The sequence below is a fragment of the Apostichopus japonicus genome, chromosome 11, assembly GCF_037975245.1.
Source record: "Apostichopus japonicus isolate 1M-3 chromosome 11, ASM3797524v1, whole genome shotgun sequence".
Taxonomy (NCBI): domain Eukaryota; kingdom Metazoa; phylum Echinodermata; class Holothuroidea; order Aspidochirotida; family Stichopodidae; genus Apostichopus; species Apostichopus japonicus.
The window spans coordinates 17,640,786-17,654,890 of NC_092571.1; the positions used below are offsets into that span (position 1 = coordinate 17,640,786).

Here is a 14,105-nt window from a genome sequence, read left to right on the forward strand (position 1 = left end):
TCAGATATCAATATTCATATATTAATACATTCCTATATTCATTTATTCATATATTCATACAGGGGCACATTCAAGCTCTGATGAAGACGTGGACTGTCCAGATGGGTTTTCTGCTCACAAATCTTACTGTTACGTCGTCTCAGATGAAGATACATACACGTGGAGTGAGGCGAAGGCGTATTGTAGGTCTCTAGCCGCCCTCTCAACATTAGCCTGTCCCTCCGAGAAAAGTGTCACCGATTTTGTTAAAAGTGACGTAGATTCTTTTGCTTGGACGGGTATCAACGATATTAGCGAAGAAGATGACTGGTGGTGCTTAGGATCTTACGAGCAATCGTATTTTCGTGAGTATAAAAGATTTCCGAAAACGTCGAATAAACCGAAAGTCCAACGACAAGAGTTTTATTACAATTTATTGCTTTTTATTTAGATTTAAGGATACGCCATTAACAAACATACATATTTGCCTTATGCTATATATAAATGTTTCATGATGACGTCAGTTCCTATATACAGTCCTGTCGACGTATTTATATGTAAAGGATAATGATAAAATAAGAAAAAAAAAGGAGCGATTTAAGTAGGATTGGTTTGCTGAAATCTATACATAGTTACCACAATTCCATTGTATACCATACTTCGGTGGCGTTCTATTGCAAGAGTGTAGTTCATAAATTACATAATAATTTTCACATCCGCAGCTTACCTTGAGAAAAATGTTTATGATGCAAAAAAAGTAATAGAAGAAATAAATCCCACTAAACGGTTCGTAAGTCAACTCCCGAAAAAAATAACCAGCAGCTGAATAATCAACGTCTGTACACGCATTTCTCCCATAGCATTAAAGGGTGTGAAGACTCGCGCAAAAAGAAACGTCTAATGCCGGTAATCTGTCCTAGTTTCGAATGAGGTGTAAATGAAGTATTAGAAACCACAATGGATCCCATGCGAAAATACGCACATAGCTATACTTTGGTATGCCCAGTATACTATTGTGATCTGAGGTGGAAATCGGTACAAGTAATTAGCTTAGTAGCAATCACTTTAAATGTACATGCATCTAGTCTAGAATTCGACTGTGGATAGGTGCAAAAATTCACGTAATATTTAAACCCATCATTTCGATCACATTCAGGCGCGTAGCCAGGAATTTGCCAAGGGAGGGGCGAAACTGTAGATTCGGCATTGCAAACTATCTAAGCGTAGCGCCACCATGATTGGCGCGAAGCGTACAAGAAAATTTTGGCTGAAAATGCCTCCCAAATCGCTGGAAATGGCACTTCCCAGGCCTTGTTAGTTGCATCTTAGCATTTTCTCTTTTGAAAATACTAGCGATATGATAAAAACATTAAAAAAAAAATTAAAATATGCTCAAGGGGGGGGGGGGGCGGCTGCCCCCTTCGCCCCCCCCCTTGGCTACGCGCCTGATCACATTTATACGTTCTCTATTTATATCCCAACTACCAAAAATATGTTCGTGGATTATCTTTCTGCAAATCAGTTAGTTTGAATTTCAATATTTGAACAGCTGTAGCAAAATTTGCTGATGGTCGAATATGTATAGGCCTACATTAATGATGGTAATATTTGAGACTTCACTTGGAATGAATCGTGGCCGTGCCTTAATCACAATAAGTTCAATATCCGGTGTAGAGATGATGAAACATATCTTTGGTTTGCAAATTGACCAGTCCTTGGAAATATAAGTGATAAGTCCTCCTACGTTTGCAGAAAGAGTTGTCTGTCCCAACGAAACATAGTAATTGGTAATTTTCACCGCTTTATTTGGTAATCTATGTTGAGGGGCTTCATTCTGCCATTCTTTATTATAAATTAAGATTATTAATATTGTTTGGTGGCTGTGCTCCTATAGCAATAAGCTCAATATCCGGTGTTGAGATGGTTGAATAATATATTGGTTTGCAAATTGACCAGTCCTTGGAAATATTAGTGAAAAGTCCTACTCCGTTTGCAGGGAATTGTCTGTCCCAACGAAACATAGTATTTGTTATTTTCACCGTTATATTCGGTAATCTACGGTTGCTGGGCTTCATTCTGCCTTAGTTGCATGTAGTATAAAACACAAATTGCGTAAATTTGCAATCGTCTGCTCAAGATGCAAGAAGATTCATTGGAGACTGTTAACATTCGCAGTTAGTCCACGAGGAAAAGTGAAACTATGGGTTTTTGTGCTAATCACCTTGTGCACCCCTGCTCTGTTACCTCTGCATTATCTTAGAATGGACTCTTCTTTCAATGTATTCATTAACTGTGAATCGATTGAATAGGTTTGCATACCATGTAGTATGTCATGTAAAGTCTTCTACTATAATATAGGCTTCGATGCCTTTCCGTTGCTTCTGTGTGACCAGAGTGCAAAATGTTGTACACGACAACCAGTGCAGAAAGAAGAGGATGAAAGAAAAACACCTCAGACATGAAAAGAGTTTTATAGCTCACCCAATCTTTTATTATCCCAAACGAAAGCATGGTTAGGGTTAGTATAACAACATCTCAAACACAAACAACAACATCTCAAACACAAACAACAAGTAAAAACTACATGAGCTGTAAAAATACACACGCAGCTCGAATCAAGCGCCCTCAGTATTTTATATGACAATGATCAAGTCTTTACGTAAGTTATTTTGCACAGTATTACTTTAGTTTCATATCTACGCAGGTATGAATCGACCATGCAGGTTATTAGATACAACGTTAGAAGGGCAAAAGTAGCTCGACGCCTACAGACTGTCTATGGGCTAGGTTAGAATAATAGTTATTTAGAATGGTAACAATTACCCAAACTGTATAGTGTGTCCCCTCTCATTAGTTGAAATTTATCTGTTTCTCGCGTTATATAGTAGTAATTCAATTACTGTGCTTCATGATATCTGAGAGATATCACGTGAAAATACATGCTGTGTAAAACCCGTTTAATTAATTAATGCGCGCGCCGAACGTAGTATGTATTGTGATGTGACGTAACTTTAGAAAAAAAAAGCAATCATGAAACATCAACCGTTTTTTAGTGAGTTGAACATCTTTTATGCCGGATAACCTTTGATTTGTGAATGTACCGTATGTCATCTAAGAATTTTATGATAAGAAACCTTTGCAAATAGTCCAAGGAACTATGTTGATAAAGGTTTGAGTTACGAAGCTACTTTTGTGGTACTACGTGGTACTGTGTTACGTGACTAGGCCGTATAAAAGTACTGGTAGGTCACAGTTTCTATGCAAATGGGTGTATGGCCATGGAGAATGTGATGGCGGAGATTGGGGGTGAGCCCGACCTTCGCCATGACCTACGACATGACCTTCGCAATGACGAGGATTGGGAAGGGGACCTTTTCCCGATGAAGTCGATCTTAACTATATATAGTATACCTTACAACTCATTTCATTATATTTTGTAGGCTGGGATGGTGGCAGCTATCCTAACGATGGTGACGTCATCAGAAATTGCGTCGTGCTAAAAGACAACGGCAAAGAACGTGATGTAGACTGCACCGAACAGCATCAGGCTGTTTGTGTTTTAGGTAAGTTTATGCATACGTATGAAGATTAACAGTGGCATGCTGCAACACCACAATAATACAGAAGAAGCATCTTTCCGCGTTGTAAACACTCTACAGAATTGAGCATAATTTGAATGTATGGAAATGTAATTAAATGTTCGTTAAATTTGACGGTTTCCTCTATTCTTTAGATCCATCTCTAACAACTCAAACTCCAACGACGACGCAGCCGACGACAATGGACCCAACTACAACACAAGAACCCACAACACAAAAAACAACTACAGCAGAACGTACGACAGTGGTTACAACAGAACAAACATCCACGGTAAAACCAACTACAGTCGAGACGACAGAACAAACAACCACACAAGAACCCACCACTGTGGTGACAACAATAGAACAAACAACCACACAAGAACCCACCACTGTCGTAACAACAATGGAACAAACAACCACACAAGAACCCACCACTGTCGTGACGACAAAAGAAGGAACAACTACACCAGCTCCGACAACATCCCATGCTCCCACCACGCAATCTACGACAACAGAAGCAACGACGGAAGTATATTCGACTACAAGGGAAGCTACGACAAGTGCGACTACAGATGGAAGTCAAGGTGTAGGCAAGATACGAAAGGAATTAAACTGTACAAGCCATTTGATCGAGACATTATCTAGCTTTAAAACATTCCTATTTCAAAACACGGAAACCCCAGATACGGCTCAAGAAATCATTAAAGAAGAAGGTGTATTGTCTTCTATGCAATGCGCAGTGAACTGTTCTCAAAACAATAACTGCTCGGGCTTTTTGTTTCATGACGACGACGGAACAGGAACGGCAACTTGTGAATTACTTGGGGACTCGAGTGACGGAACGACAGTCACACTTGGCGATAGTGTTCGAATGTACGTCAAACTTTACTGCTACTGATAAATCCTAATTTTTTAGTTGTATTAGAAGTGTGCATTTTCACCAAGGGCTACTTGCCTTGTTGGATTCATAGAGGAATAAAGGCGGACCAGGACCATACCTGACTAGTGTTCAGAACGGACCGATGATTCTGTAGAGGAACGAAGTAGCATGGGAATTTGTGGTTAAAAACGCCAATAACGGAAAGTCGCACACAATTAAGCAAACTGTTAAGAGACTATAGACAGTAATAAAAAGGAATGATCGTTGCACTATATTGAAGGGGTTAGTACTGCTGTCATTTGTTGTCGTATGCAGTATCGCAATGTAAAAATTGACACTGGAACTTTAAATGTGTTGAAGAATTCCAAATCAATTCTTTACATCAGATTAATGATGTTTAACTGACTATCGATTCATATCTACGCTGTACAGCACGATAATCCCTAGCAGTACAGTCCAGAGATTTTGCTAAGAGAGGATGCTGCTTATTTGCATAGACTCAATGTCGGTGGATTCTTATGGATGAATCAGGTGTCACGCATTATATATATGCTAATTACATGTAAATGAATGGACGAACGAATGTCCTGATCGAGAGATATCGACATGTGTTTGACAAACCTGGGGGTCTTTTTCAGACATTTTCCTTTTGATAAAAATGCCGAAAAACGGCACTTTTTCTTAAATTTTATTCATAAAAACGTAATCATTCGATGTAGAAGTTCAGCTTAAAAAATCGGAGTGAAATGGAGTGTTCCGCAGATTTTGAGTAGCCGCTTACATCGTGGAGATTTGTACCAAATGTTGGTAGTTTTACACACTGACAATGCAGTGTTCGGACATTCCCTTGCCATATAGTATACAGTCTCAATGTAACGGGCCGTATCGTTATTTTCTTACATAGCCTAGTGGTAGATATTTAGTGAAAACATTGCTTTAAATCTTCAGCTAATAGCAATGCTTCCACTCAACTATATTGTATATTGAACCCACGTTTTTCTGTGTTGACAAATCGCGATATTTTATGTGATCACAATAGTACGTGGATCAGTTATGTGAGTCCTATTATCAAAGCTAGTAAAAGACAAAGTTATGGGTGTTGGCTGAAAAGATTTCATTGAACACATTCATATATAACTGAAGATTTCATATATAAAAAAATCTATAAGAACATGCGAAATGTTTATTATTTCAAATAATTTTAGGATATTAATAAAATACAATGTTCTTGAATAATGAATTATGTTTCGCTGTTTTCTGCATTATCGAAATGTTGCCCATGACATCAAAAGGGGGGGGGGGAGGGGGTGTGTTAAATATTTCATAAAGGAAAAGTGTGGCCCTGGGGCTGTTGAAGCCGACTCCTATGTGGAGGGTCGCTAAAAACTTAAAGGTTTGGCATATGTTATTTGTACTAGTTGGGTCTATAGTTCACTCTATACGTAAGGTTATGCTTATAAGTACTCTTGATATCTTTTGCGAGGATGATAAAACTTGGGGATGAGGCAGGGTGCACACCCATAACAGAGATATTAGCGCATCAAATCTGGAAATCTGCCGATATTGCCTTCAACTGAATATCATGAAAAGTCCCTGTAAAAATCGGCAGATTTGGTAAGCCTGGTGATGATTCAAGAATACACCAACCACAGATCTGGTCATCATTGTATGATGGGAATGATGAGGTTATTTTCAAAAGAAACGTAATTATTTAAAAACATCACCAGCAATAAAAGGGAGCTTGATTCACTCTTAAACCCCTGCAGTCTTCTTACATTGAGATTATAACTAACCACGTGATCCGACAATGTTACATCGATCAAGTGTGTTACTATATAGTGTGAAAATGCTTGCATGTAATGTATGGTCTCCTTTAGAGTGGGAAATAACATTAGCTCCTGCATATATTGTCACTCTTCCGTAGCCATCATGGAGTTCGATATAAACATGTCATAGTTCGAACTGTACCCTCTTCTTCTAAATACTTTACTTGCATGTCCCGCTTTTAAAGCACTCGTATTGACAGTATGAGCAGCTTTATTATCGTGATTGCCAGATCATATGAAGGTTAGGAACTCGGTTTATACTGTCAGTGCGAATGCTATGAAGCACGATATTGGAGGACAGTATATCGAGTTGTATCGGTAGCATTAGAAAATTATCCTAGGCTATACTTCTCGATCTAAGCTTCTCGATCTCACTGATATCCATTTAATATGCAATACTATATAGGCCCAGGGGGTATGAGCCTGGGGGGGGGCGTGCAAATGTGCCCTACTGGCAAATAAAATGTGCCCCTTTTATGAAGAACTGTCTTTTGGATATCTTAAGTCTTTGTTAATTTTAATATTTAATATTAATTATTTATTTTTAGTCTGTACATGCTATTTTTAAAATGCATCCGATTTTGTATTTTGGTTAATAATATACAACCTCAATAAATAAAAAAATCAATGATGCAACGCACCTTAATAGTATTGATAGCATACTAACATATCATATATATTAAAGTCATATGACCGGTGTGTATCGGTTTATAGCATAACGAGTGGTGGTTGTGGAATAAGAAAGCGCCCCTCTGAAATTGTGCCCCCCACTTTTTGGAAGCTTCATACCTCCTGTATAGGCCTCAGTGGCGTAGGAAGGTACTTTTGAGTGGGGGGCTGAAGACTGATGGCCGGCCTGGGGGAGGGGTCTAAGGGGAGGGGGTGTCCCCCTCCCCTTTGGAATTTTTTGCATTTGCAGGTAGCCTCAGATGCAATTTGGTGCAATATAGCACACTTCAACACCCACTCCATTTTGTAAACTTAATTTTGCATTTTCACCAGGCCTTAGATACAATTTGGTGCTCCAAATGAGATTTTTTTTCTCATTTGGAAATGAAAAAGGGGTTTTCTGACTTGCGAAGCGGGGGGCGGAATGATACTTCCGCCCCTCCACATTTTTCACTGGGGGGGCTGGCGCCCCCCAGGTTCCTACGCCCTTGATAGGCCTACACGGATGTGACTGCACGGGTGGTCTTGTGCACTCCTTTCAAAAAAGGACAAGACTTGCATAACAAAGTTATCCCATTGAGACATAGGAAGGATGACAAAAGGAAGGGAAAATAACCAAAGTGAAGAATGACGTACGAAGGCATTCAAAAGCCATTTAGTTTAAGAAAGCTTGAATCTTGTAAAAAAAACATGAAAGAAATTGAATTTCGAATGAGAACCCGCGACCAAATCCATACTCTAGCTTGTTTTTATAAACCTAAACTGAGTCACCTAATGATTCACCTAACATGAGGCACATAAAACGAGTCACCTAAAACGAGGTTCCTAAAATGACACATCGATTTCGAAAAAGAGAATGGTTCACCATTTCATAATATACTTATTATCCGTCATGGAGGCTTCTGGGCAAGCAATTAAAGCGTGAGCCGACTAACAGTTAATTATAAAGCATTTGCTTCCAGTTTCTATGGCATCGCGAGTTCGTCGAAAAATCGATGCCTTGCGGATCTTTAATAATAACTTTTCCATTAATTGTTGTCGTGTTATTCAGATATCTTTGTGTACTGCATTGAACGCTATACCTTTTGTTGTTCCTTTATAGGGGTATAAGGCTGACCCTTCTTCTGCAAAACAACCTCGTCTGATTAATGATTGATGAATACATAAAAAGAGGCATATGACCAAATTATGTCGGTATACAGGAACGAAGTTCATCGCGTGACGACGACGTAGGCTATATCGTAGTTTTGCCTTAGTTTCATTTTAAAACTCGGAAGGGATGACAAGGGAAGGTTGTGGGTATCGCTTTGGGTGTGGGGTGGGTATGGAGGGGTGCAGGAGTGGTAAGGGCCGGTTGCGGAAGTGGGTTGAGAGGGAGGGAGTTGAAAGAGAAGCTTTACGCTATGTTTTCATTGGTTCTTAAATTTGAATAATAGACCGAATTCCAAAACTCTTGTTTTATTTATTTAATAACGGCTCGTTACTTAAAATATCTAGCTCATCACGAAATATTTCCCCTGCAAAATAAGCTCTCAACTTTCAAATTTTCATCCATCCCCTTCGTTGAACCGCAACCTTTACGCCCCCCCCCCCACACACACACATATTCTGACATCTTCAACACACCCTCACCCCACCCGCCTTAATTGATCTCCTAAGTGTCTGGAAACATTATGAAGAAGAACACCAAATAAGTTACTTTGATGAGTTTAGCATGTTAAAAGTTGGGGCTAATGAAAATGCTTTCTTAGACGAGGGAGTTGCAACAAGTTCCTTCTTTAATTATTGGGGCGGGATATCCTAGGTTTTTTTGTGTACATATATAAGCATATTGTGTCGTATACACATTTATCACGATATTTTTCCCTTTTGACATTCCAGGTCTATATAGCTTGAGGAATATACCATTACCTAAAAATGCAGGCAGTGTGAATTGGTATGGCTTCAAAATGAAACTTCTACTCTCTATTCGGGGTGTGGATACAGGGGGTGTATGCCCGTTTTTCCTAACCCCACGCAAACAAATTAAACGTTATTTGTACAACCCTGCGTGTAGACCGAACTGTAGATCTAATTTATAGTTGTGTAAAATTAAGAGAGCCTGACGTTTCGATCCTATAGCAGTATTTTCTTCAGAGGCTGAATATAGCAAGTCTTCAGCCTCTGAAGAAGATCCTCCTAAGATCGAAACGTCAGGCCCTCTTACTTTTACAAATTCTCTAACACAGGCTCTTTATAGTAGATAGCAGTTTGCTAACAGTTTTGTGTTATTTCTAATTTATTGTTATAATATATCCACAGAATGAACCAATTCACTTTAATGAAACTGAAATTTTCCTCTGGGGTGGAACATCAGACCCTCCTACGTGGAAGTCGGCTCCCAACGACTACGGAGCCACTCACCTCCGATGCTTTTCGAGCCTAGTTTTCTATGATACGTTGACTACTACGATGGTAAATTCAATTAAACGCATCCATTTTGTTCTCAAACAGTAAATGAAGAATAAATATTGAAAAATAAAAATATCAACAAATGACAAAGATGTACACAAACAATAAATAATAAAAAATAAAGAAGTATTGACACAATCCTCTTTTATAGGTCGAACGTTCATATGTACAGCAATGATGGATGACCGTTAACTTGTCGTCGAACGTTAGTGCATCAATAACGATCACGTTTTGTTTAAAGAAAAATTTGTTAAGTAATTTTTGACAAAATATTAATACATTCTTACGAAACACAGACAACTGACTTACGTGGTGATACATATTTTCATAGGCAACGTATTTCATCTGATCATTGTAAAAAATGTCAAAGTCGCTTATACAACGATGTATAATACAGTAACAGTACGACTGTTGACCTGTATCTTCTTCAAGAGATGTGCCTAGCAAACATAATATGCTACAAAGTTTCCATAAACTCATAACCTGTTGTATAGTGAAGATATGTATTTTTCAAAGTTGGTGGTATTTTTGCATCTGGCAACAACAGAAAGTATAATTTCACCACAGGTATTTTGCTGAAAATATTCTTGTTGTTCTTTATAATAATTAACTCCCACATGACAAAGAGGAAACTAATATTTGTAAGAATACGCAAACACTCCAAACTGTAGCGTGTTTCAAGGATGAAACAACAAATATATTATGATAGGCAAGCAAAGACTTGAAAAACGTTTGCCTATATAACATAATATACTTATGTTTGAATATATAAGTCCAATAAACTGTCCAATAAACAATCATGAAGTTTAATTGGTTTCACCTGTAATGCTCCTTTCAGGTTTATTCAATGATCAACGACAGCTACTCGGTTCAAATCTTCTAATTGTTAATAGTAATCAAATATTTCATCGATTGCACTCAAGTTGGGACTTTTTTGTTTCCTTTTCATGTCCGGTTTCAAAGCAAATTGTGCTGACAGTATGAGCATATAAATGTTAGGAACTGTTCATACTGTCAGTACGAGTGCTTTGAAGCATTCTATGAAGGGACAGTATAGAGTGGTATTTGCATTAAAATCAGATAAAGGTTAGAAACTGTTCATACTGTCAGTACGAGTGCTTTGAAGCATGATATGAGGGGACAGTATGGAGTGGTATTAGCATTGGAAAAATTGTTCCAACTGGTTGACCAATTATAACAGCTTTATGATTAGCCACAATAGTCTTCTTGTTTCAGCATAAATAACCCTGGGCATTCCAACCATCAAATTCACTTCTGTTTTCCCAGTCAGCAGGGAGGTACTTTAACTTATTATTTCTTTATAACTATTTCATATTTATTAATTACTGAAGGGAGTTAGTTGAGACATGGAGCTATAAACAGAAGGAGAAAACCCACTCTCTAATGTCCGTAAAACAATCAATCATCGCCTTAACCACCCCGCTGAGTTTCGCGACTAATATCAGTAGCGATCATGTTACATCGGGCAGTGCGAAGCGACCGCGCGAGCTCCTTTGATCTTGCATCATTGTAACCGCCGCAAATGGAGAAAACGACTGGTTGTGTAAAAATAAGCTTATGAATATGCATGTACTAAAGTTCAAAGTGCGTCAAGTGCATGTTTAATTCTGTTTTCTAGCGCCATGGTGACAGCTTCGAGATTAAAATCTGATTAAGTCCAACGCTAAAAGCTATATCTTTGGTCTAAAAGAAACCCGATATCGTTGTACGAAACATGCACTGAGTTAGCCTTGTTTTTCAAGATTCAGATTTTACTGACTTCGACCGAAAAACTGCCCTGTTTTTCGCGGATTTTCTCGCTTTCCGGACATTTCCGGATAGAATTCCATCGTGTTATGTGCTTAGGACGACCTATTGTTCACAGTGTACAACGACAGGATAGTGTACGGGTATGTACGAAAATGCTATTCGACTTAGAATTTGCTATGTATTTTCACTCTGACTGCCGAAATTACAGGTTGCACAAAATGGCGTCTGTGATAACTTGCACAATGACACGGATGCAGTCAAAGAGTAATTGTTTTTAAAGTGATTTTAATAATGATGCTCAAAATATATGAACATTAGCCCATTTCATGAGGGTTAAAATTGTAGTCCACTGGCCATAGGCTAGGCCTAATTATAATAAGTGTTACTGTTAGGGTCGAGAGCCTTGGCCTATAATATAAATAATAATATTACTAGTCCCTTGCTTGTCCAATCTCAAGTGTGAATGAAAATACTTATTGTAAGACATGTTGTGAACACTTAACTGAGATTCAAGGGCTACATTAAGCCTTAACATTGTCAGTAACCCTGGGTCAGTAGCCAACAAAAGAAGAATCTCTGTTCGATTGCTTGATTTATATTTATTCGATTGGCCTAATATTTTTGTGGCTCATGCCCTGGGCTAGATTGGGCCTAGTGGATTAAGTTACATAACATAGACCATGTGTAGGCTGGTGTAGTTGCTGCTGTGGCAATGTGACCTACCCACCAGTAAATAAAAAATACAAATCCATGCAGGCTCTAAGCCCATGGCCCTTGAAAATATGGATAATTTTCTAAATAGTTATGTGCAGGCCCCTGTCCTGACTATATTGGCTTCTTGAAAATGTTCATAAAGTAGGAGTTTAGGTAGATTCCATTGCAAACCAGATGCATTGGATTGAACTGCAATTGTGCAATAAAATACTGTATTTATGTCTCTTACGGTACTACAAAGAACTGACTGCACTGGGCCACATTGTTACATCACTGCATTTATTGAATTGAATTAGAAGGTATTGTCCACAATAGGAAATTCGGCTTACACAGGTCGATAAACGAAAAAAGAAAAGAAATAAAGAAAAGAAATAGTATAAGTATCAAGTACCATTGATGCTCAAAAGAAAGATTTCCTTCTGTTTTATTCAATAAGTTTATTGACCCATTTGGAAAAAAAAACATTGATTTTATGTGGGAAGTAAAAGTAGGCCTGCATGTAAATTAAAACATAATGTTAACTTGCTTACACTTTGGCCATTTCTTTTTCTCAAGGTATGACTAGTGCCCATCGGGAATGCTTAAGAACATTGTGCTGATTATGTGGCAGCTCAAAGACCATCCCAAGTGACAAGGCACCAAAAACTAAACAGGGCTACCATGCTTGGATATTGGGCACAATGTTTTGTCCTTGATGGTTGCAAGTTCCAAGGCAATCAGTTCATTACGTAGTTACTGCCGCAAAAGGCCAAGAGAGGAGGAAGCAGATCGCAGTTAAACCAACTTTTTCACTTTATGTATGGAACAATTTTTCAGTACATTTCCATATGAAGTAACAGAATTTATTTTATTTTTTCGTGGAACTGGTAAATTGTAATAATGAGAGAACTCGAACTGATTTTATTGTTCTGGATTTATTTCACAGTATTTTAATTTTTTATTTGTACCTTTGTTGTTCTAGTACTTAAAGTGGGGATTTCTGCTAGAAGAACATTGTCATTTGTCCATGTGCTCTAGATTATTTTTTGGTGGAACTAGTACAGTATATTTAAATAACAATGTGGTGATTTGATCTTGTATAGTTTTCATGTTATATTGTGAAGTAGTTTTATTTTCCTTTTGTTTAGTACAATATATACAGTAAAGGAACTCCAACTTGCTGTTCTGTTTTTTGCCAGCTCTCATTATTTCACAGCCCTATAGTTTACACTGCTTAGCAATATGATGATAGAAATAGCAAAGGTAGTGTAGGGAAAGGTGCCCTTATAATCATATGCATAACATTGAATAGTCAAGTTGTCAACCAGAGAGCAGTGGTCAAGCGACTAAAAGGAGGTGCCATCCTGGCTGTTACATTGTGCCCATTGGGGATTAAAATCACATTTTGTGCTCGAATTATGTCCATATAAGTAAACTCATGTAGCTAAATACATTTTAATTTTGCTGGCACAAAGCCTAGGAAGGTAGTGGGGTGGGAGGGGTTAGTGGGTGTCTTAAGGAGTGAAGGTGGGTCAAGAGAAGGAGCCAGTGTGATGGTATTGATGGTGAGTTTATGGAGCTCCAAATGCCAAAGGTAGTATGAGGGTTTTACTTTTGAGAGATAGGGAGTTGGGCATCTGCGAAAATTGTGGGAAGGATTCTAAATGCTGGTGAGGATATTGGGGGTGTAGAGAAGACTAAGCTAGTAAGCTTTGCCAACAGAGAAAGAAAGGGATGAAATCGTCCATGCTGAGCTATGGTGCTTCTTTCAAGAGGGTGTTAATATTGCGAAGGTGAGTTTTGTGGTTGTCACTGTGGCGATGCTGCCAGTCCAATTTAGAGCGGATGGTGTCCTACCTACCAGACCTACAGTAGGTGGTGTTGAAGAGAAAGCATGTGTCACCTTTGACCTTCATCAATAAAATTTACAAGGAAACAAATCACAACAAAGTTTAAACTTTTAATTTGTACAAAACTGACAATATTCTAGTTCCACTATATTTCTCTGAACTAAAGTAAACTTGTTATAAGCTTGAAAGATGAGGTTTGTCATGGAAAGAACAAACAAACTATGTAAGTATACAACATAATTATCATAAAATCAACATATATAGATACCAATCATGTTACTCTCAGTTTCACTCCTTGCTTTCACTTGCCAATTCTTTTCTGAATGGTTTTTCTCCTTTCTTGCTACAAGAAGTCTTCCTTTTATTTTTAACTTATCTCCATGTACATTCTAACAAAAGCATTTAC

The 14,105-nt window shown here is 38.1% G+C and overlaps 1 protein-coding gene and 1 long non-coding RNA gene across 2 annotated transcripts in view; both read left to right on the top strand.

Moving 5' to 3' along the window:
- Nucleotides 1-5,699, top strand: part of LOC139976230 (macrophage mannose receptor 1-like) — a 31,409-nt gene extending 25,710 nt beyond the window's left edge. Inside the window, exons 10-12 of the mRNA XM_071984802.1 lie at nt 63-344; nt 3,420-3,542; nt 3,713-5,699. Of these exons, the coding sequence (XP_071840903.1) occupies nt 63-344; nt 3,420-3,542; nt 3,713-4,458 (1,151 nt within the window). The 3' untranslated portion in view covers nt 4,459-5,699. The remainder of the gene's footprint in view (nt 1-62; nt 345-3,419; nt 3,543-3,712) is intronic.
- Nucleotides 5,700-7,427: 1,728 nt separating this feature from the next.
- Nucleotides 7,428-13,764, top strand: LOC139975776 (uncharacterized). Its single transcript, XR_011795879.1, has 2 exons — nt 7,428-11,296; nt 12,426-13,764. It is a non-coding gene; the product is annotated as an uncharacterized lncRNA (long non-coding RNA).
- Nucleotides 13,765-14,105: the final 341 nt, after the last annotated feature.